The following is a 21,990-nucleotide window of genomic DNA, read 5'->3' as shown; positions in this document are numbered from 1 at the left end:
ACAATGGCGTGATCTCGGTTCACTGCAACCTCTGCCTCCCGGGTTCAAGCGATTCTCCTGCCTCAGCCTCCCAAATAGCTGGGATTACAGGTGCCCGCCACCACGCCCAGCTAATTTTTGTATTTTTAGTAGAGACGGGGTATCACGTTGGCCAGGCTGGTCTTGAACTCTTGACCTCAGGTGATCCGCCTGCCTCCGCCTCCCAAAGTGCTGGGATTATAGGCATGAGCCATCGTGCCCAGCCTGAACCTCTTAAGATCAAATAGTTCACAGACTCCTCCCTTCAGTTTAGATAATTCCTAAAGCAGAGATTACAGACAAGCAGCCAGAAAGTTGATTGAACCCACAGGAAGGTTGTGCTTGGCAGAGCGTGTTTAAGTTTGAATTAGTTGCCAACATTTTTTTTTTAAATCAAATGTCTGTCTTGAAAAAGACTGTCCTGAAGTCTCCATTTTTAAAAAGAGGCCAAGCACTGTGGCTCATGCCTGTAATCCCAACCCTTTGGGAGGCCAAGGTAGGAGGATCACTTGAGGCCAGGAGTTCAAGACCAGCCTGGGCAGCAAAGTGAGATCTGTCTCTACAAAAAAATTTAAAAGTTAGCTGGCTGTGGTGGCACATACCTGTAATCCTAGCTACTTGGGAGGCTGGGGCAAGGGGATCACTTGAGTCCAGGTGGTTGAGTCTGCAGTGAGCTATTATGATCACTGCACTCCAGCCCCAGCAGCTGAGTAAAACCTGTCTAAAAAACAAAAATACAATCTGGCCCTACCCGGCCTGAGTTTCTGCTTGCTAACAATGTGCAAGAGCTGCTGTATTTTACTGCAATCACCACCTCTCCCTCACTCTGGCAGGTGCTAATATTGTTGCTATATATTGTTTATAGCAAAGGAGAAAGTAACTTGTTAACCTATGTTTCTGTCAATTATTCTTGCCTGTTCTCATTACCCAACCGGCCCCTCTAGGCTATTGTTGACCCTTCTACTACATCCTCTACCCCTCACCCCATGCATACATTTTTATGTTCTTTATCTCACGTAGAACACCCTTGTTATATGGAAATCTATCAAGGCCTGATTTATATGGTGCCTTCTCAAGAGATTTCCAGAATGCTTTTCTAGAAATAATCAGGGCCTTGGTTTCAGGACACCTAGATTCCAACCTTTCTGAGCCTCAGTTCCATCATTATACTAAAAATTGAGTATCTCTTATCCAACATGCTTGGGACCAGAAGTGTTTCCAATTTGGGATTTTCTCAAATTTTACCGGTTGAGCTTCCCCAATCTGAAAATCTGAAATCCAACATGCACGGCTCTGAAGTCTTTCACTGAGCCTTTGGGGGAAATATTTAACATCCTAACAGCCCTAAACCAACGCTCAATTAGCACAACAGTTTACAATCTTCTCTACCCACAGCCTGATGCGAGGCTCTGGGACTAGACTAGCCAACAGTTCTTGCAAAATTCACTGACTTATAAGTAAATAGTTATTTCAACACCTCACTGCTAATGCTGTAACAACTCTGCAGACCTAGGGAGCAAGTACGGTTTGCAGAGCACTGGGAAGGCTCTGAAGTGACCTTTGAACTGGGCCTCAAAAAATTTTGGGTTTGGCAAAAGCCAAATCTCTTAGGCTTCAAATTCCAGGCACGAGGATTGTTGGGTTTGATTTCATTATCCAGAAGCAATGGGGATACAGAATTGTGATCTCATGTGTAGGGAACTGTGGGGGTTTTTTCTACTTTAACCCCAGTGAGACTTTGTAGAGTGTGGGGTAGAGAAAAGACTCATGAATATGCCTGAAGCCTAACTCAGCACCTTTCTGAGGAACTGACTGCCAAAATGGTAATGGAGAGGGGAAAATATGACCTACTTTCACAAGTTACCTTGACTGCCTCAGGGAAACCTGCTGTGGTAGTGTTTCTTCTGGGTGAAAGACCAGGTAATTACCTGGGTGCTGGTCTCAGACTTACCAGTTTTGAATCCCTGTTTTAACCACTCACTATCGATATGACCTTGGATAAGTTACCTAACCTTTCTCTTACTGTCCTTTTCCGTAAAATGGGGATAACAGATAGTAGTTATTTCTATGAGTGGTTATGAGAACCAAGCTATTAGCGGGAAAGCACACAGTAAGCGTTCAAGGAACTGCTATTGTTATTAAAAGCCTCCTTTGGAAGAAGGACATTGAGGCCCAGAGAGAACAGAACGTCCAGCCACACAGCAAATCCGTGATGAAGTTGGGACTGGAGTATGGGTCTCCTGAGTCTCAGCCCAGGACTCTATCCCTCTTCCCGAGTCCTCGGAGTTCCCGGATGGAGTCACATTTGTTCACGGCCAGGGAGGAAGGTTTGATGGAGGCCTGCAGGAAACAACAGCCAGGCGCAAGGCTTTGGGAGTTGAAGCATAGCTTCTGCGAGATAGAAACAAGGTTGACATGGGCACTCGTGCAGAATGACGGGCTCCTTTTGGACTCCCAGGACTACAGTCCCTTATGCACCTTGGGATCTGCAGCTAGCCCCTGCGTAAAGAGGGACGCGTAGTCTTTTCCCTGCCCCGCCCTCCCGGGGCGCCCGCCTCCGAGGCCGCCCTCGCTTCGTCCTTCCCAGCAAGCTCCGCGCCGGCGCCGGCTATTGATTGGCTGAGGCGGGAGCAGGCGGCTGGCCGGCAGCAGTTACTCGGGGTTTCCGGTGCGAGGCCAGAGGTGGGGAAGCCATCGGACGTCGGCGGTGAGGTACGTGCAGCGGCGGCCGGTGGGCGAGACTATTTGAGAGTGTGCGGGCCAGGATGTTCTCGGCCTGCGGGGAAATCACGCCAACTCCCCGCGTGGGCCGGGGGGGCTGTCTGGGGATATGCGCATGCGCGGGCGTGCCTCGCGGCTTGAGGGCGCGCGGGGCGTGGGTGGCTGCGCGCGCGGGGGGCGCACGTGGGGCCTGAGGGGCGGGGGCGGTGCCGGGAGTCCCGCCACGTCAGTCTCCGGCCCTGAGCCAATCCCGCGCCCGGGCTGCCGCGAGGGGGCCGGTTGTGCCAGGAAGTGGCTCCAGGGAGAAGAGGCCTCTTCCCTCACCCGCTGTGGGAGCTGCGCCCCGAAAGCCTGCCCCGGCACGTCGGGCTCCCCTGACCCGCCAAGACCAGAGAGCCGTTGGCGCCCTCCGCCCGGGCCTGCCGGTCCGTTTATTTTAAGAAGCTTTGTGCGCCTGCTGTGGGGATTTCTGATCCAGGCTGCGAAGAATTTCGAAGTCTGGAAAATAGCAACTGTGTTTGTTTTTAAAGGATCATCTCCTGACCCAGCATCGCTCGTCACAATGAAGAACCAAGACAAAAAGAACGGGGCTGCCAAACAATCCAATCCAAAAAGCAGCCCAGGACAACCGGAAGCAGGACCCGAGGGAGCCCAGGAGCGGCCCAGCCAGGCGGCTCCTGCAGTAGAAGCGGAAGGTCCCGGCGGCAGCCAGGCTCCTCGGAAGCCGGAGGGTGTGTGCCAGCTCTGCGTTGCCAGCGGGCAGGGGGAGGAGCTGTGGGGTCGGCCTCACTTCTGGACTTAGAGGCCGAGGCCAGGTTGTCCGGGAGGAGGAGATGTAGAATGAGAGGACAGTGCTGGGGGCCGCGGTCCCCCCTGCGTTCTGGCGAGTTGGCGGAGCTGCCCCCTCTAAGCACAGGAACAGAGTTCTGGAGAGAAGCTCCGACGGGATTAAGTCAGGGGGCAGCCAAACGAGGCACCCAGTCAGGAAATCCAGGTCCCGTTAGAAACACCTCAGCCACCAGCAGCTAACTGCCCTTCCTGTTTGAGGCATTTCTAGAATGATCTGAATGGCAAGAAATGGTTTTGTGGGGGGGAAGGAGATGGACTAGAAGTTGCTCCGTGCCATCCCTGTGTGCTGATGCTTTACATACTTTTATGATCTAACAAATATGTTCGGGTGGTAGAAATAGTTGTGTCATTTTACAAGTAAACAGACTTAAAGAAGTTAGGCAACGATTACTATAGTTTCTTGATTTAAAAGATGTTTCGAATCTAAATTCTGACAGGAACTAGATTTGCTGAATGATACTCCATTCTTGCTTCTCAGTTTCCATAAAAAAAAAAAGTTAGGCAACATTTAACTTAAACTGATGAGTTTGGCTGGGCCTGAAAAATCCCAACCAGTGGTATAATCGTCTTCTTTCTCACTCTCTACCCCTCATCCTCTCCTGCTGTAGGGGCTCAAGCCAGAACGGCTCAGTCTGGGGCCCTTCGTGATGTCTCTGAGGAGCTGAGCCGCCAATTGGAAGACATACTGAGCACATACTGTGTGGACAATAACCAGGGGGGCCCCGGCGAGGATGGGGCACAGGGTGAGCCGGCTGAACCCGAAGATGCAGAGAAGTCCCGGGCCTATGTGGCAAGGAATGGGGAGCCTGAACCAACTCCAGTAGTCAATGGAGAGAAGGAACCCTCCAAGGGGGATCCAAACACAGAAGAGATCCGGCAGAGTGACGAGGTCGGAGACCGAGACCATCGAAGGCCACAGGAGAAGAAAAAAGCCAAGGGTTTGGGTGAGCAGAGGGCGGCTCTTTGTGAAGCTGGTGAGGAGAGGGAGTTTGGACTTGACGTTCTCTGGGCCTGTCTGTTCTCCCTGGATTCAAAGGAAAACGGTACTTCTCAGAGCAGCAAGTCACTCTAGTCTAATCAAAGCCAGGGATGTGGGGGCCACGGCATAGAGAGATGCAGGAGTTACCAGCACAAAGCCTTCTGGGTTTTGGAGCAACTGGAGCTTGGCATGGGACCTGTTCTCTCTTTGAGAAAATGGAGACGGGAGGCCAGGGTAGGCTCCTGTGCCAGCCAGTACTACCTGCTGTGTGACTTTGGGTGTGTCCCTTCTCCTCTGTGGGTCTTAGTTTATATTTCTCTTTACAGTAAGAAAATTAGACTAGGCCAGAGTTGAAAACCCAAATATCTGCATAAGCTGGGCTGGCCATGGGGCCACCTGAAGATGGAGGCTTTACTGCTTCCTGATTAGTTGCTCTCAGCTAGCCAACTGAGAGCAGGCAAAACTACAGGCTGGGTGCAGTCAGGCATTTTTTTTTTTTTTTTTTTTTTTAATAAAGAAAAGCCAGAAATCTAGAGTTATGTGAGAACTCTAGATTTTTTCACAGTTAGCAGCTAAAATGGTAAGAGCCAAACAAAACCCATCCGTGGGTTGGATTTGGCACACATGCCTGCGAATTGCAGTCTCCATGCTGATCTCTTGGGCCCTTCTGGGGAGGCAGAGGGAAGGCTCCCTGACTCAGTCACAGGCAATGGGGAATAGGCAGTGACAGTCATTTTACAGCAGGGTATGTATGTTTAAGAGTCTAGGCCGGGTGTGGTGGCTCACACCTGTAATTGCAGCACTTTGGGAGGCCGAGGCGGGTGGATCACCTGAGGGTCAGGAGTTCGAGAACAGCCTGGCCAACATGATGAAACCCCGTCTCTACTAAAAATACAAAAATTAGCTGGGCATGGTGGCAGGCGCCTGTAGTCCTAGCTAATTGAGAGGCTGAGGCAGGAGAATGGCTTGAACCCGGGAGGCAGAGGTTGCAGTGAACTGAGATTGTGCCACTACATCCAGCCTGGGTGACAAGAGTGAAACTCTGTCTCAAAAAAAAAAAAAAAAGAATCTAGAATCTAAGTCGAGTGTCATTATATCCATGTTTTATTCCTATTCCCTTTTCCCCTTATGTATCCTCTTACTTTAAAGAGGAACTTTAAAAAATCTTAGGGACGGCTAGGCAGAGTGGCTCACACCTGTAACTCCAGCACTTTGGGAGGCCAAGGCAGGCAGATTATGAGGTCAGGAGTTCGAGACCAGCCTGGCCAACATGGTGAAACCCCATTTCTACTAAAGATACAAAAAATCAGCCGGGCGTGGTGGCACGTGCCTGTAATCCCAGATACTCGGGAGGCTGAGGCAGGAGAATCACTTGAACCCGTGAGGCAGAGTTTTCAGTGAGCTGAGATCATGCCATTGCACTCCAGCCTGGGTGACAGGGTGAGACTCCATCTCAAAAAAATAAAAAGGAAAAAATCTTAACATCACATACATGGAAAGTATCATCTTCTTCACCCCCCACCCCCAACTGAGATGGAGTCTTGCTCTGTCACCCAAGCTGGAGTGCACTGGCGCGATCTCAGCTCCCTGCAAGCTCTGCCTCCCGGGTTCACACCATTCTCCTGCCTCAGCCTCCCGAGTAGCTGGGACTACAGGCGCCTGCCACCATGCCCGGCTAATTTTTGTATTTTTTTAGTAGTGACAGGGTTTCACTGTGTTAGCCAGGATAGTCTCGATCTCCTGACCTCATGATCCGCCCACCTGGGCCTCCTAAAGTGCTGGGATTACAGGCGTGGGCCACCGTACCCTGCCTTTTTTTTTTTGAGATGGAGCCTCGCTCTGTCCCTAGGTTGGAGTGCAGTGGCGCGATCTCGGCTCACTGCAAGCTCCACCTCCTGGGTTCACGCCATTCTCCTGCCTCAGCCTCCCGAGTAGCTGGGACTACAGGCTCCTGCTACCATGCCCGGCTAATTTTTTTGTATTTTTTTTAGTAGAGACGGGGTTTCACTGTGTTAGCCAGGATGGTTTTGATCTGCTAACCTCGTGATCCGCCCGCCTCAGCCTCCCAAAGTGCTGGGATTACAGGCGTAAGCCACTGTACCCTGCCTTTTTTTTTTAATTAATTAATTTTTTTAGACAGAGTCTCGCTCTGTCACCAAGCTGGAGTGCAGTGGCGCGATCTGGGCTCACTGCAACCTCCGCCTCCTGGGTTCAAGCGATTCTCCTACCTCAGCCTCCGGAGTAACTGGGACTACAGGCGCGTGCCACCACACCAAGCTAATTTTTTTGTGTGTGTCTTTAGTAGAGATGGGGTTTCACCATGTTAGGATGGTCTTGATCTCTTGACCTCGTGATCCGCCTGCCTCAGCCTCCCAAAGTGCTGGGATTACAGGCATGAGCCACCTTGCCTGGCCGAAAGTATCTTCATTTTAAAGTTCACTGTTTGGCTACTCTGTTGACAAGAGTTTAGTATTTCTCAAGGAGGCTAAGATACCTATTCCTTTTTGGATCCTACCTCTATCAGGAGGGTGGGCCTTCCTTGCATTGAAACAGTATGAAACAGTAGCCCTGAATTCATAAGTGGGACATCTTTCTTCTATTGGTAGAGCAGGCAGTTTTTTTCTCCTGCCAATGGTGCCTACTAAGGAGATTTCACTAGGGTACAGTCGTTCATTTGATAAGCATTTGTTGAGCATATCCTCTGTGATGGTACTATGGACAGTACTGGGGCTATAGTGAGGGCAGGATTGAGTTGGTCCTTATGGCAAGGAAGGCAGCTAATCAACAAGTAAAATATAAAGTATGGTGGGGAGGGCTGTCTTCAGCACTCATGAGTGTGAGCCCAGGCCTGGAGGGGACACCTGGAGAAGAGGGTGCATGTCTTTGCTCCTGTGCTTTTCAGGGAAGGAGATCACGTTGCTGATGCAGACATTGAATACTCTGAGTACCCCAGAGGAGAAGCTGGCTGCTCTGTGCAAGAAGTATGCTGAACTGGTCAGTTCCCCCCTCCGCGGGCACCTTCCCTGCGTTGGGAAAATCAGCATGCCACCTGGTGTAAGGTTGGGGGTGCAGAGGCAAGTAGGTGGCTTAATTCCTGTTCAGCTTTTCTCTGAACTATCTGTTAAATGGGGAATCACTCCCAGCCAGCCTCTTCAGGGCTGTGCAGCAAGAGGAGAAACTGCATATTCCTTGAAGGAAATTTCTCAAAGAATGATTCCAAGGTGGTAGAGCCCTTGTTCCTGGCCTGAGTCCAAGACACCTTGTGATCTTGATGCTTCTTCCTCAAATACAGATGCATAGAGCCATTATCACAGTTAATAAAACTAACACTAGTCACTTGATACTTTTTCCTTTTACTCCAGAGCAGTCTTCTTGTCACTGCCTCCTCATATTCCCCATGACATTGACTTTTAACAGAAACTAGACTAGCTGTCTTGTAGGATGCCCCCTTCTAGCTTTGTCATCTCTGTGGTATCATTTTACTTCTTTACCTCCTGGTACCTGTAAGTGAAGTAGAAGTTAGCTCTAAAGCTTGATCCAATTCAGCTTCAACTTTTTGACAAGAATTCTTCATAAGTACTTCATGTTCCATCACAATAAATGCAAAGCATGCTCTTCCCACTTTGTTGTAACATTGTTCAGGGGGTTGGGGGTGGGGCAGCCAGATTCTTCCATCATCAGGTCCCTTGTCAGAATTTGAACTAACAGATTTATCCATTGATGGTCACAGCCTGTGTATGTGTGTGTGTGTGTGTATGTATGTATGTATGTATGTATGTATTTATTTTTTGAGACGGGGTCTTGCTCTGTCGCCCAGGCTGGGGTGCAGTGGCACGATCTCGGCTCGCTGCAAGCTCCGCCTTCTGGGTTCATGCCATTCTCCTGCCTCAGCCTCCCGAGTAGCTGGGTCTACAGGCGCCCGCCACCATGCCAGGCTATTTTTTTTTTTTTAGTAGAGACAGGGTTTCACCGTGTTAGCCAGGATGGTCTCGATCTCCTGACCTCGTGATCCGCCCGCCTCAGCCTCCCAAAGTGCTGGGATTACAGGCTTGAGCCACCACGCCTGGCCTATTTATTTATTTATTCAGAGTCAGAGTCTCGCTCTGTCACCAGGCTGGAGTGCAGTGGCGCGATCTCGGCTCACTGCAACCTCCACCTCCCAGGTTCAAGCGAGTCTCCTGCCTCAGCCTCCCGAGTAGCTGGGATTACAGGTGCATGTCACCATGCCTGGCTAAATTTTGTATGTTTTAGTAGAGACAGAGTTTCAGTATGTTGGCCAGGATGGTCTCGATCTCTTGGCCTCGTGATCCGCCCATCTCAGCCTCCCAAACTGCTGGGATTACAGGTGTGAGCCACTGTGCCTGGCCTCTAAGTATTTATTTTAAAATTAATTCATTCCACACACATTTATTAATATTTTCCTGTAAGGAACTTTACTCATCTTTAAAATGGGGAATGTCATACCTGCCTAATGACATTCTTGTAAGGATTAAATAAAAGGTATAAGGAAGATAAGCACCCTTTTGGAGTGATCCAGCCAGGGGAAAATTGCTGATGCAAGAGAGGAAATGAGTTGCTAGAGTGGTGGTGTGAGTAGAGGAGGGGAGCTGAGGCCTGCCCAAGAAGGGGGCTTGGCTGTGGTAACCACATGGCTAGGTCTGTGTGACTGGAGGAGAGGACGGGGCAGGTGGACTGGTAGATGTGGAGCTTGTGCCCCTGATTCTCTAGTTTCTTCTGTGTTTTGAGATTTGATGAGAACGATGAAATAGTTGTCTGGAAGGAGAGGAGTGTGAATAGCATATGCATTGTATTGGGATTGCTGGTCTTCCTGAAATTGGTGGCCATGAATTTAAAGTGAGACTCTTCAAGTAGGGTTGTTATAGTACTGGTGTAAAGCAGGAAGGTGCTTTACTAGGGTTGCAGTACTACTGGGGAAGGGCCAAGAGAGTTGAGGGTGTAAGAAATCCAAGCCAGGTAATGTAGTTATTTTAAAGGAGAGTGGAAGGATGGTTGAGTCAATGGATTGGAGGTCCTATAGGGTAAGAGACTTTCTGAGGATCACAGATACTGATTGGAATGAGCTAAAAAGATAGGTGATGGTAGTCCTGGACTGGGATGCTGGAAATTGAGATAGTGGGTGTGCTCTCTGGTAGTGACAAAGTCTAGATCTGCGCTGTCCAAGATAAATTCGTCTCTAGCTAATTGACATGTGGCCAGTTTGAATTTGAACATGATATAAATGTAAGATACACATCAGCTTTTGAAGACTTAAGCAAAAACAAAGAATATAAACATCTCTTTTTTGTGAGAGAGGGTCTCAGTCACCCAGGCTGGAGTGCAGTGGCGTGATGTCCTGCTTCCAGGTTCAAACGATTCTCCTGCCTCACAGCCTCCTGAGTAACTGAGATTACAGGTGCATGCCACCAAACTGGCTACTTTTTTGTATTTTTTTTTTAGTAGAAACGGTTTCACCATGTTGGCCAGGCTGGTCTTGAACTCCTGACCTCAAGTGATCTGCCTGCCTCAGCCTCCCAAAGTGCTGGGATTACAGGCATGAGCCACCGCTCCCGGCCTCACTTTTTTACATTGATTCCGTGTTGAAATTGTAATGTTTTGGATATTAGGTTAAATACATATATTACTAAAATTAATTTCACCTGTTTTTTACTTTTTTAGTGTGGCCAGTAGAATATTTTTAATTACTTATGTGGTTTGCATTATATTTCTGTTGTACAGGCCTGGATAGGGTCATGGGAGGGGAACTGAGCTGGGGAAAGGAGTGGGTTTGTGGAAGAGGTGATGGACTGTGAGGCCAGGGAGTTAGAAGGATTATCTGTTGATACTGAAGTGGCCACAAATGAGAAAAGTAATTGTGTTGGGGAGAGTGCTGATGAACGCAGCGCTAACGTTTTGAAGGAATGCGAGGGAGCGATGGGGGTCTGTCTGTTAATAGGCACAAGGTACGGTAGCAGGTGGTCTCATCCTCGGGCATGAGAGTCCAGCAAGTTGGGGAAATGCAACAGCTTGAAGTGGCTCTAGTGGCCCAGAGTCAGAGCTGGAATAGGAATTGGCATCTGCTGGCTGTGTGGCCCCTGCTTGCCCTAGTGAGTTACCATTTCTCTGTCCCTACGGTGGAGCCTTTGGGGTTATTGTGAGTTCATGGGAGGAGCGTGTAAGCACCGGCACAGCATCAGCCCATGAGAGTGCTCCTGGCCTGAGAGGGTACGGGTCAGGGCAGCTCAGGAGACCCTAGACCTGCATAGTGATCCCCCCACCAGGAAGGCCCCACAAGATGCTCACCTGCCCTCCCTATCCCTGTCCCCAGCTGGAGGAGCACCGGAATTCACAGAAGCAGATGAAGCTCCTGCAGAAAAAGCAGAGCCAGCTGGTGCAAGAGAAGGACCACCTGCGCGGTGAGCACAGCAAGGCCGTCCTGGCCCGCAGCAAGCTTGAGAGCCTATGCCGTGAGCTGCAGCGGCACAACCGCTCCCTCAAGGTAGGCCTGGGCCCCCTGGAACAGGTGACTCTGGTTTCCTTCACTTCCACTTAATGTTTCTTTCATGGGCTTTCCTCTTAAAAAGTAGTGCAGGCTAGGGCCAGGCGCAGTGGCACACATAAGTGATTAAAAATCTTCTGGCCACTAAAAAACAGAAATTAATTTTAGTAATATACTTAACCCAATATCCAAAACATTACAATTTCAACATGAAATCAGTGTAAAAAAGCAAGTCTGGGTGTGGTGGCTCACACCTGTAATCCCAACACTTTGGGAGGCTGAGGTGGATGGATCACTTGAGGCCAGGAGTTTGAGACCAACCTGGTCAACGCAGTGAAACCCCATTCTACTAAAAATACAAAAATTAGCCGAGTGTGCTGGCAAATGCCTATAATCCCAGCTACTCAGGTGGCTCAGGCATGAGAATTGCTTGCACCCAGGAGGCTGAGGTTGCAGTGAGCCGAGATTTGCATCACTGCATTACAGCCTGGGCAACAGAGTGAGACTCAGTGTCCAAAAAAAAAAAAAAAAAGTAGTGCAGGCTTGTGGCATAGAAATACACTTTCTCAATAATGCCTTACGTTAAGAGAGTACTGCTTGTAATCATTTGACATGTATTAGATAAGGTGAAGGATAAAGTACTAAGAGAATCCATAATGCACTGGCGTTAGTATTTCTCAATGAAATGACAGTCCCCTGGTAAGCGGAGGCCTGGCTCTGACAAGCAGCTCTTGTCCCAGAGGTTGGTCAGTCAGGAACCTGGGTCCTTCCCATGTTCTGCTGCTTCTATGGTGAGGTCAGTCTGTGGTTACACCAAGTTTAAATACAGCCTTTTAACTTTCTTTTTTATATGTAAAATCTTACATGTAGTTTTTAGAATGAAATTATTATACATGTACCATTTCATATCCTGTGCCTTTTTTTCACTTTACATAACATTTTTCCCTATCAGTATGTGTAGGGCTATCTTCTCATTATACAGATATATCAGTGCCCTAGTTAAAGCATTTTGGGGGTTGTTCACAATTTTTCATTATTACATATAGAACTATAGTGAAAATTCTTGTTATATTTATCACTGGTCAGTTATATAGAACTTATCTGTAGGATAAGTCATGGAATTGAAATGGCTAGGTCACAGTATATGCAGATTTTTCATTTTAATAGATTTTGCTGGATTGCCTTCCAGTGAGGGGGCAGTGTGCCTTCCCCATCAAAAGTGTTGAGTGCCTAATTCTGCACAACTTTGCAAACCCTGGGTGTTACTAAATTTTAACAGCTTGGTCTCTGGGGGGTACAGAGGGGACAAATGCACATTAATCTGAAATCTGGAAGAATAGGCCTTAGGAGATCTGACTTGCTTCAGAACGGCACTTAGCACTTACATGTGTGCATGTGTGCCTGCATTTTTTCTTTCTTTTTTTTTTTTTTTTTTGGGACGGAGTCTTGCTCTGTGGCCCATCGCCCAGGCTGGAGTGCAGTGGCGCGATCATAGCTCACCACAACCTCCGCCTCCCAGGTTCAAATGACTCCTCTGCCTCAGCCTCCCAAGCAGCTGGGACCACAGGTGCACGCCATCACGCCGGCTAATTTTTGTATTTTAGTAGAAACGGGGTTTCACCATATTGGCCAGGCTGGTCTCAAACTCCTGACCTCGTGATCTGCCCACCTCAGCCTCCCAAAGTGCTGGGATTACAGGCGTGAGCCACCGTGCCTGCCATGTGCCTGCATTTTTCTAGGGGGAGAATCTCACTTGATGTCACCTGATATACAGAGGGGCCCATTGGAACCTGCATTGCACAACATCCTGGAGTCTGGCTACTCCACGCTTTGGGAGCAGGGAGGGCTGTTGGCAGAGATCATCTGTGGACTAGCTGGGGGACCCTTGTGAGGTAGCAGTGGATGATGGCTCTCGGGCTGACTTCTTTGCCCAGGAAGAAGGTGTGCAGCGGGCCCGGGAGGAGGAGGAGAAGCGCAAGGAGGTGACCTCCCACTTCCAGGTGACACTGAATGACATTCAGCTGCAGATGGAACAGCACAATGAGCGCAACTCCAAGCTGCGCCAAGAGAACATGGAGCTGGCTGAGAGGCTCAAGAAGCTGATTGAGCAGTATGAGCTGCGCGAGGAGGTAAGGGTATCACAGACAGCAGAAATGGCCCAGAAATTGTGAGGTTTTGAGTGTGTGCCAGGCACTGGGACAGTACCTTTTCAGGCTTCATCCCATTCTCCCTTTCTTCCTCCTCCTCCTTGGGAGGAGAGTAACGTTATTCCTCATAGATAAAAAACAGGTGTGGAGAAGAGACTCACTCACAGCCGCACAGCCCCAGGTCCACAGTGCCTTGTCCCAAATGACTGGGCCAGGCATCTTTTGGAATTAGAACTATCCACATTTTAGAATGGAGGTACATATATGGACTGTGTGTTATATAGCACCCTCAGCAGGGCCTTGGGGAAGCCAGACACATTAATGTATTTATGCAGTAGAACTTCCAAATACTCACCTACATTATGGGCTTACAATGATGCAGGTCAAGTCTGGCTGCCAGCTTATGACAATTTCCATTTTCAGAACTTTGTAGAATTTGGAATTGCAGGGGAGGGGCTGTACCTGTGATCAGTGATGGACTCCAGAGACTGTGTCCACTGATTCCTTGCTGCTCCTGCCACTCTAAAGGCAGAATTTATCAGGCCGGGCGTGGTGGCTCATGCCTGTAATCCCAACACTTTGGGAGGCCAAAGCGGGCGGATCACCTGAGGTCAGGAGTTCAAGACCAGCCTGGCCAACATGGTGAAACCCTGTCTCTACTAAAAATACAAAAAATTAGCCAGGTGTGGTGGTGCACGGCTGTAGTCCCAGCTACTCAGGAGGCTGAGGCAGGAGAATTGCTTGAACCCAGGAGGCGGAGGTTGCAATGAGCCAAGATTGTGCTACTGCACTCTAGCCTGGGTGACATACCAAGACTCCATCTCAAAAAAAAAAAAAAAAAGGCAGGATGTCACTCCCTTTGTCACTGCGTTGGCTGCCACCCCAGGCACTTGAATCTTTGGATCTTCCCTGCCAGTCACCTGGCCGTTCTGGGCGCGTTCTCATCATGAGAAGGGAGACCTGCAGCCCCCTTACAGGGCTGGCAGAGGACCTGCTCTGGATTAGGCCCTTTCCTAGCCCCTGGGGTGTGGCAGTGGGTGAGACCGGGAAGATCTGCCCTCTTAGGTTCATAGGCCAAAGTGATGATCGTGTGTGCAGGACCTAGAGGGCGCTCCCCTGATCCACCCCTTTCCTTGCCATACTTCATCCTCTGGGAACAAAGCTGCTTGTTTGGTTTGAGGGGAGTTGGTTTGGTTCTTATCCCTCAGCGCTGAGACATAGAGGCTTCCTGGGCCACTACAGTGAGACACGAACTTCAAGAATCTGAATACCCCCGTTTTCTCTCCCCGCCAAGGCAAAAAAGGACTTAGTACTACCTGTGGAGAAGGAGGTGCAGGACTACCAGGCCCTGCTGCTTTGCATTTACAGCCCTCCCCAGACAGACACAGGCACTCTCATCATACCCAAACTGGACTTACCTGCTAGGCACCTTCCCTTCCCCATCCAAAAAAATGGAGTTATTTTCCCTTATTTCAGCAAGTCCAGTTGATTTTACCTTTGAAGTAGCACCTGAGTCCTTCACCTTCTCTCCATCCCTTCTCTCTCACCTGACACAGGTCTGCAGCGCTCCTCTAGTAGGCAGGACAGCCATTCCTTGGGGATGCACATGTCTAGTCTTTGCCTAGATATGGCAAGTCTTTGCCAACTGAGCTAGGCTGTTACGTTCTTAGAGGCATTGTTTTTGCCCATTCTTCCCATTTACCAGAAAATCAGGGACACAGAAGTGAGGGCTTCCAGCCCCATAGGTGATCAATCCTGGGGTCAGAGATTTGAGTGTGTTTATTGCTTGCCTTCTTGGGAGCAGATTCCATCCATAAACCATGTGCTTACCAAGGTCTGACTCACTGGGAGAGAAACGACGTGAGGTTGGAAAGCTGACCTTCCAGAGACTTGGGGCCCATGTTGTGTGGTACACATGGGAGTCCATCATATCAGATTGAGATGGGGGGCTGGGCAAAGTGCCCTGGTCTGTGGCTGTGGGGCTACCCTGAGAAAGGGAGCGCCTGACAAGCCGACTGCTCCCACCATCTTTGTTGCAGCATATCGACAAAGTCTTCAAACACAAGGACCTACAACAGCAGCTGGTGGATGCCAAGCTCCAGCAGGCCCAGGAGATGCTAAAGGAGGCAGAAGAGCGGCACCAGCGGGAGAAGGATTTTGTGAGGCTCAGGCCCCAGGGTTGGGGTGGGGGTGTGGGAGGAGGCAGGCTGGGCTCTGGCTCAGCTCGTAGCCGGGTTATATGGGAGAAGTCTGGCCAGACCAGGCACAGATTCCTTGAGTACCAGTCTGAGAGCAGGAAGCCTCAGTGGGTCTGGTGCTTGTGGCTAAAAACCAAACATAGCCCCTGGGGCTTCTGACAGGATCTGGGGTTCTGTCTTGGAAATAGCTCCTGAAAGAGGCAGTAGAGTCCCAGAGGATGTGTGAGCTGATGAAGCAGCAAGAGACCCACCTGAAGCAACAGGTGAGAGCATATAACCTGACCCTGTGCCTTCAAGTTTCCCTCACTGGGCACCATCCTGGGGGTAGTGAAATGGGACCCTCATTCTAGGACTGGCTGTGTCCTGGCTGCTATGAGACCTTGGTTGAGCCTTTGTTCTCTCCGGACCTGCACAGTACCTATGTGGTGGTGACCAGGTAGTTAGGTGGGCTCAGAGGACTTCATTTGTAGCTCAGAAATGTATTGCTTTTGAGGAGGTAGGAACAGAAGAGTTTGAAAATCAACATAAAGGCAAAATAAAAGTCACCCTAAGTCTCCTACTTTCCAGGCTTAGCATTTTGGATTATATCCTTCCAAATATATAGCTTTGCTTTGTTTTAAGGAAAAATAGTATCTCAATAGAATTACTGGTCAGAGAGTCAAGGACGGGTCTGAGTGTGCCTCCCAGAGAAACCCAGTCTTATCTGTGGGCTGCTTTCTCCCCACAGCTTGCCCTATACACAGAGAAGTTTGAGGAGTTCCAGAACACACTTTCCAAAAGCAGCGAGGTATTCACCACATTCAAGCAGGAGATGGAAAAGGTAACTGTGGTCCAGGCCAGGCATGGCTGCTGGGGCATAAGCTGCTTCATTCAAAATTGTCGGGCCTGCCTTCAGGAAGCTCCCATCTGGGGTGTCTCAAGGGCAGGGCTGTTAGGAAGGTTCACAGCCTTTCCCCTCTTGAGGCAGTATCAGTGGTATGTATACACTCCAGATTGTCCCAGGGAATGGGGCAGTCCTTTTTGTTTGTTTGGTTTTTTGGGGGGGTTTTGTTGTTGTTGTTGTTGTTGTTGTTGTTGTTGTTGTTGTTGTTGTTGTTGTTTGAGATGGAGACTCACCTATTGCCCAGGCTGGAGTGCAGTGGCATGATCTCAGCTCATTGCAGCCTTTGCCCCCCGGGTTCAAGTGATTCTCCTGCCTCAGCCTCCTGACTAGCTGGAATTACAGGCGCATGCCACCATGCCTGGCTAATTTTTTCTTTTTTCTTTTTTTTTTTGTATTTTCAGTAGAGACGGGGTTTCACCATGTTGGCCAGGCTGGTCTCGAACTCTTGGCCTCAAGTGATCTGCCCGCCTTGGCCTCCCAAAGTGCTGGGATTATAGGCGTGAGCCACCATGCCTGGCCCCTTACCATTCCTTGTTATTGGTGGTGGACACCTCTGACTTCCTGGTGGTGAGGTGGCACAGAGGGCATTGACTGCATCCTGTAATGCCTTGCGCCTTGGGATCAATCAGTCCCCACCTTGGAGACACAGACCTTGGAGAGGCCAGCTCTGACCATTTCCTTCTGTCTGTCACATAACCTAGATGACTAAGAAGATCAAGAAGCTGGAGAAAGAAACCACCATGTACCGGTCCCGGTGGGAGAGCAGCAACAAGGCCCTGCTTGAGATGGCTGAGGAGGTGGGCTGTCTGTGATCTGCAGCCAGGGTGGGGGTGTGCACTTAGCGCATATCAGGCCCTTTCCTGTATGTTCTACCCATCAGTGACACAGCTAGCATGAGGTAGAGGTGAGATTTGCACACAATGTCCAAGTCCAAAGTTAATGCTGTTCTCTCCCCATGGGAGGTGGTGAGCCCAGTGGTAGGTCTCCAGTGGGAGTGAAGGGAGCAAATGGAAGAAAGGAATAAAAGAGCAGAAAAAAACGGGTGCCAGTGATGTGCCTGGTTTACATGTAAAGCAGCCCAGGTAGTTTGTGATTTCATGGCTTGTAATGTAGAAGAAAGGAACTAACTGATGGAGCAGCAACTGCAAGCCAGACCTTGCTGAAAGTTTTTGGGTTTTTTTTGTCTGTTTTTTTTTTTTTTTGCTGCTGAATGTTTTTAGGTACGTTGTTCATTGAACCTTCTCTTGAGCTCTGAGGATGGTATTAGTAGTCCTGTTTTATAGATGAGACAGGCTCAAAAGTCAAGTCCTTTGCCAAGGTCACGTGGTAGATAAATGGAGGAATACGTTATCTCCAAGCCGTGCCCCTTTTCTGCACCATGCTGCCCCACCTGACAGCCTAGTCATGGCTTCAGCTAGGACTGTTTCCTAGAGGGGGCCAGCTTTGGACTCGGTCTGCTCTCAGCCTTGTTAAAGTGTTTGCTGCCAAGTGGTGATGGTAAGTGGGAGGTTGATGGGGCACGGCACTGAAGGTCTCATTTCTCTCCCTAGAAAACAGTCCGGGATAAAGAACTGGAGGGCCTGCAGGTAAAAATCCAACGGCTGGAGAAGCTGTGCCGGGCGCTGCAGACAGAGCGCAATGACCTGAACAAGAGGGTACAGGACCTGAGTGCTGGTGGCCAGGGCTCCCTCACTGACAGTGGCCCTGAGAGGAGGCCAGAGGGGCCTGGGGCTCAAGCACCCAGCTCCCCCAGGGTCACAGAAGCGCCTTGCTACCCAGGAGCACCGAGCACAGAAGCATCAGGCCAGACTGGGCCTCAAGAGCCCACCTCCGCCAGGGCCTAGAGAGCCTGGTGTTGGGTCATGCTGGGAAGGGAGCGGCAGCCCAGCCAGGCCTGGCCCATAAAAGGCTCCCATGCTGAGCAGCCCATTGCTGAAGCCAGGATGTTCTGACCTGGCTGGCATCTGGCACTTGCAATTTTGGATTTTGTGGGTCAGTTTTACGTACATAGGGCATTTTGCAAGGCTTTGCAAATGCATTTATACCTGTAAGTGTACAGTGGGCTTGCATTGGGGATGGGGGTGTGTACAGATGAAGTCAGTGGCTCGTCTGTGAGCTGAAGAGTCTTGAGAGGGGCTGTCATCTGTAGCTGCCATCACAGTGAGTTGGCAGAAGTGACTTGAGCATTTCTCTGTCTGATTTGAGGCTCAGACCCCTCCCTGCCCTTCAGAGCTCAAGACAAGTAATACACCCAGGTCTTGACTGCATTTGTCTTGTGAGCAGGGCTTGCTTGGGCAGCTCAGGCCCTCCTAGCTGCTCTGGAGGCTCCTTTGATTCTCTAGACCTGGAAAAGGTGTCCCTAGGCAGAGCCCTGGCAGGGCGCTCAGAGCTGGGGATTTCCTGCCTGGAACAACGGACCTGGAGAATGTTTTTGCGTGGGATGATGTGCTGGTCAGGAGCCCCTTGGGCATCACTTCCCCTGCCCTTTGGTAGTGCCAGGACCAGGCCAATGATGCTTCTCAGTAGCCTTATCATTCACAGGTGCCTCTCTAGCCTGCACAAATGATTGACAAGAGATCACCCAAAGGATTATTTCTGAAGGTGTTTTTTTCTTTATTTCTTTCTTTTTTTTTGCACATGACAGTGTTTGTATTGAGGACCTTCCAAGGAAGAGGGGTGCTGTAGCAGTGGTGCCTGGGTGTCTGGCCTCCAGTGTCCCACCTCCTTCACCACCCCACTTGGCTCCTTTGCCATCTTGATGCTGAGGTTTCCTGTTTGGTGAGATCAGGTTGTTTGTTGTAAAAGAAAGGAAAGGGCTTCTGATGGCTTTGCCACAAGCTTACCTGTGGGTTTCAGTCCTGAGAGGCCACCACCAGTTCCCATCAGCACTGTCTCCATGCAGCAGTTGCTGGGTCCCATGTCCAGCTGCCTCTTTGGCTTCATGGGTTTTTCTGCTTCCTGCCCCCACCCCCACATGTGCAATCCTCAAGATTTGTCCTGATTCTATTTCCTGGCACCTCCCTGCCTGTCCTTGGGGATTCTACTTCTTCCTGTGTGGGAGCCCATAGCTGTTGTCTAATAGGTAAGAAATGAAATTGAACTATTGACTGGGCCCCAGAAATCCATAAAATGGCTGCAGACAGTTGTTTCTGTGTCCTGTTCTACCCCCACTCCAGTACATAACTACTATGTACTGTGTAGAGCCATTCTATATGCTGAATGTTCTGCTGTTGCAAACTTGCCAGGGTATTAGCCAGTGTTTGTGCAAAGCAGTTTTCTGGGACAACAGAATGACTCAGACCAAGATGGATAGGATGGTTAGGGCTTTGCTTCTTGCTGTTTTTCTTTGAAGCTAGTTCATTGTCCTGCAGGTCCCTTCATCTTCCATACCTAGCCCACTCTTTTAGCCCTTACCTTAAATCTCTCAGATAAGTTGGTTCACAAAGAATGTTAAGTACTGAATCATGTGTGACTGAGACCAGAGATGGCAAATGAATGGCACACCATTTCTCCTCCTGCCCCAGGGCAGGTACCACTGATCTGCATCAGAGTTGCCTGCTATTCTCTGGTGTATCCTTCACATCTAGGTGCCCTCAAGCAGCTGTGTGAGTGTTGAGATCTCTGCCATCTCTGGCTGAGATATTGCTGTCCTGTGAAGTGTTTCCCATGATCTTTTTCTTCCCCTTTGAATCCCTCTGTCTGGAGTAGTCCTTGCCTCTTCCTGCTCCAGTAGGGCCTTTTCCCTACCCCAGCCTCTGTGCCAGGCTAAGCTGGTACAAGAGCTGCCAACCTCACAGAGTGTTTGCTAGGCGAGAGAGGTGCAGGGAAGAGGCAGAGGTATGCACCTTTCCCCTTGAAGAGAGGGGAAAGGCCTACAGTGGCCCACATAATTGCCTGACTCACACTTCAGCTACCTCTTAATGCCTGTGGAGGGACTGGAGCTGCTGGATCCCAGTGTGGTGGTGTAGGAGGCCACAGTGAGCAGGTGGCCCCAGCTGGGTTTCCCAGGTCAGGAATGTGGGCCCCAGGCAAGGTGCAGCCTTTGCTCACAGCTCCATCCATGTCTAGACCTTCAGGCCAGTCTGCAGATGAGGGTCCCTACCTTTTTCTTCTCTTCATTGACCAAATCAACCAATCACTACAGCTGCTCTGCTTCTGCTTTCCAAAGTAGCCCAGGTCCTGGGCCAGATGCAGGGGAGGTGCCTATCCATGAGTGAAGGCCAGTGTCTTCCTCACCTGGGTGGGTCCCACACTTGTGACCTCAGTTTTAGGACCAAGATCTGTGTTGGTTTCTTAGATTGCTAGCTTTTCCTCCAGGGGACCACAGCAGGTGAAGCTCAAGAGCGCATGGCTCTGCTAATAGTAAGTTGTTTTCAGGGCCTTGTCCAGCTGAGAGCTTCATGTCCACCAGATTCTGAGAGGTGTCAGCAGCACTTTTTTTTTTTATTTGTTGTTTGTTTTCCATGAGGTTATCGGACCATGGGCTGAGCTCAGGCACTTTCTGTAGGAGACTGTTATTTCTGTAAAGATGGTTATTTAACCCTCCTCCACCCCATCACGGTGGCCCTGAGGGCTGACCCGGAGGCCAGTGGAGCTGCCTGGTGTCCACGGGGGAGGGCCAAGGCCTGCTGAGCTGATTCTCCAGCTGCTGCCCCAGCCTTTCCGCCTTGCACAGCACAGAGGTGGTCACCCCAGGGACAGCCAGGCACCTGCTCCTCTTGCCCTTCCTGGGGGAAGGGAGCTGCCTTCTGTCCCTGTAACTGCTTTCCTTATGGCCCAGCCCGGCCACTCAGACTTGTTTGAAGCTGCACTGGCAGCTTTTTTGTCTCCTTTTGGTATTCACAACAGCCAGGGACTTGATTTTGATGTATTTTAAACCACATTAAATAAAGAGTCTGTTGCCTTACTTGTTTCTCTCCTGACCTGTGTATTCCTTTGTTTCTGGATCTGATCCATTCAGCCCCTTCCATCATCACTGACTTGTTCAGGTCTGCTGCAGAGCGCCCATGGTGGTTCCCTGGTATCTTACATATTCCACAGTGTCTTTGAGCAGTCGCCACAGCCTCAGGACGCTGGCATATTCACTTGAGCTGCCTGAGTGGAGCCCTTGGCAAAGTTGGCAAGACCCTTGCCTCAGAGAGGATCACACACACACAAAAAAGCTTTCCCTGACCCGGGGGCTCACAGGCTAGTGAAGGGAAAAGGTACTTTTAGCTATAGACAGGTCAATGGTGCTGAGAGCAGAGAGGAAGCCCCTGCCCCCTTCAGCAAGGCAAGGGGGTGATACCTGGAATGGCCTTCTGAACCACAGGGCAGGTAGAAGATGAACGTCATTTAGTGATGAAATGGTACAGCTGGGAAGCAGGTCCATGGGACTGGGAGAGGGGGTGAGGCTGGGCCCAGAGTCTGGGTACCAGGTTAAGGAATGTGGGCTAGATCCAGAGGGCAGGGGGGGCAACTGAAGGTGTTTCAATAGGAAATTGATAGGCTCCAGCAGTAAGGCAAAAGGCATGGAGCCAGGCATAGGCCATTTGAGGCCCAGGTTAAGAGGGGTGGACACTCATCACTGCTATTTGGGTCTGAGCTGTGGGTAGGCTCCTATAGCCCTGGCCTGCCCAAGGGAATGCACAGGGGCCTCTAATTGTATGCATTCCTTAAGGAGAGCACATTCTCTGTTCAGTTTTTACACCCCCCATTTT

The 21,990-nt window shown here is 50.0% G+C and overlaps 1 protein-coding gene across 4 annotated transcripts; it reads left to right on the top strand.

The window, feature by feature from the left end:
• Nucleotides 1–2,137: 2,137 nt before the first annotated feature.
• On the top strand, nt 2,138–21,197 carry TXLNA (taxilin alpha). Of its 4 annotated transcripts, none has more exons than XM_003828140.5 (11): nt 2,138–2,730; nt 3,270–3,470; nt 4,197–4,532; nt 7,470–7,561; nt 10,893–11,063; nt 12,998–13,192; nt 15,250–15,369; nt 15,597–15,671; nt 16,136–16,228; nt 16,993–17,088; nt 17,842–21,197. In XM_003828140.5, the coding sequence occupies exons 2-11, from the start codon at nt 3,302–3,304 to the stop codon at nt 18,133–18,135; spliced, it is 1,641 nt and encodes a 546-aa protein (XP_003828188.1). In that variant the 5' UTR covers nt 2,138–2,730; nt 3,270–3,301; the 3' UTR covers nt 18,136–21,197. The 4 variants fall into 4 exon arrangements, with proteins under 4 accessions (XP_003828188.1, XP_034816059.1, XP_034816053.2 ...); XM_034960168.3 differs by having other exon boundaries at nt 2,603–2,730; nt 4,197–4,631; XM_034960162.3 differs by lacking the exon at nt 2,138–2,730 and having other exon boundaries at nt 2,733–3,470.
• Nucleotides 21,198–21,990: the final 793 nt, after the last annotated feature.

Source organism: Pan paniscus, chromosome 1 (genome assembly GCF_029289425.2).
Source record: "Pan paniscus chromosome 1, NHGRI_mPanPan1-v2.0_pri, whole genome shotgun sequence".
Classification (NCBI taxonomy): Eukaryota; Metazoa; Chordata; class Mammalia; order Primates; family Hominidae; genus Pan; species Pan paniscus.
The sequence above is the reverse complement of the archived record's forward strand: the minus strand, read 5'-3'. Positions and strand labels throughout refer to the sequence as shown.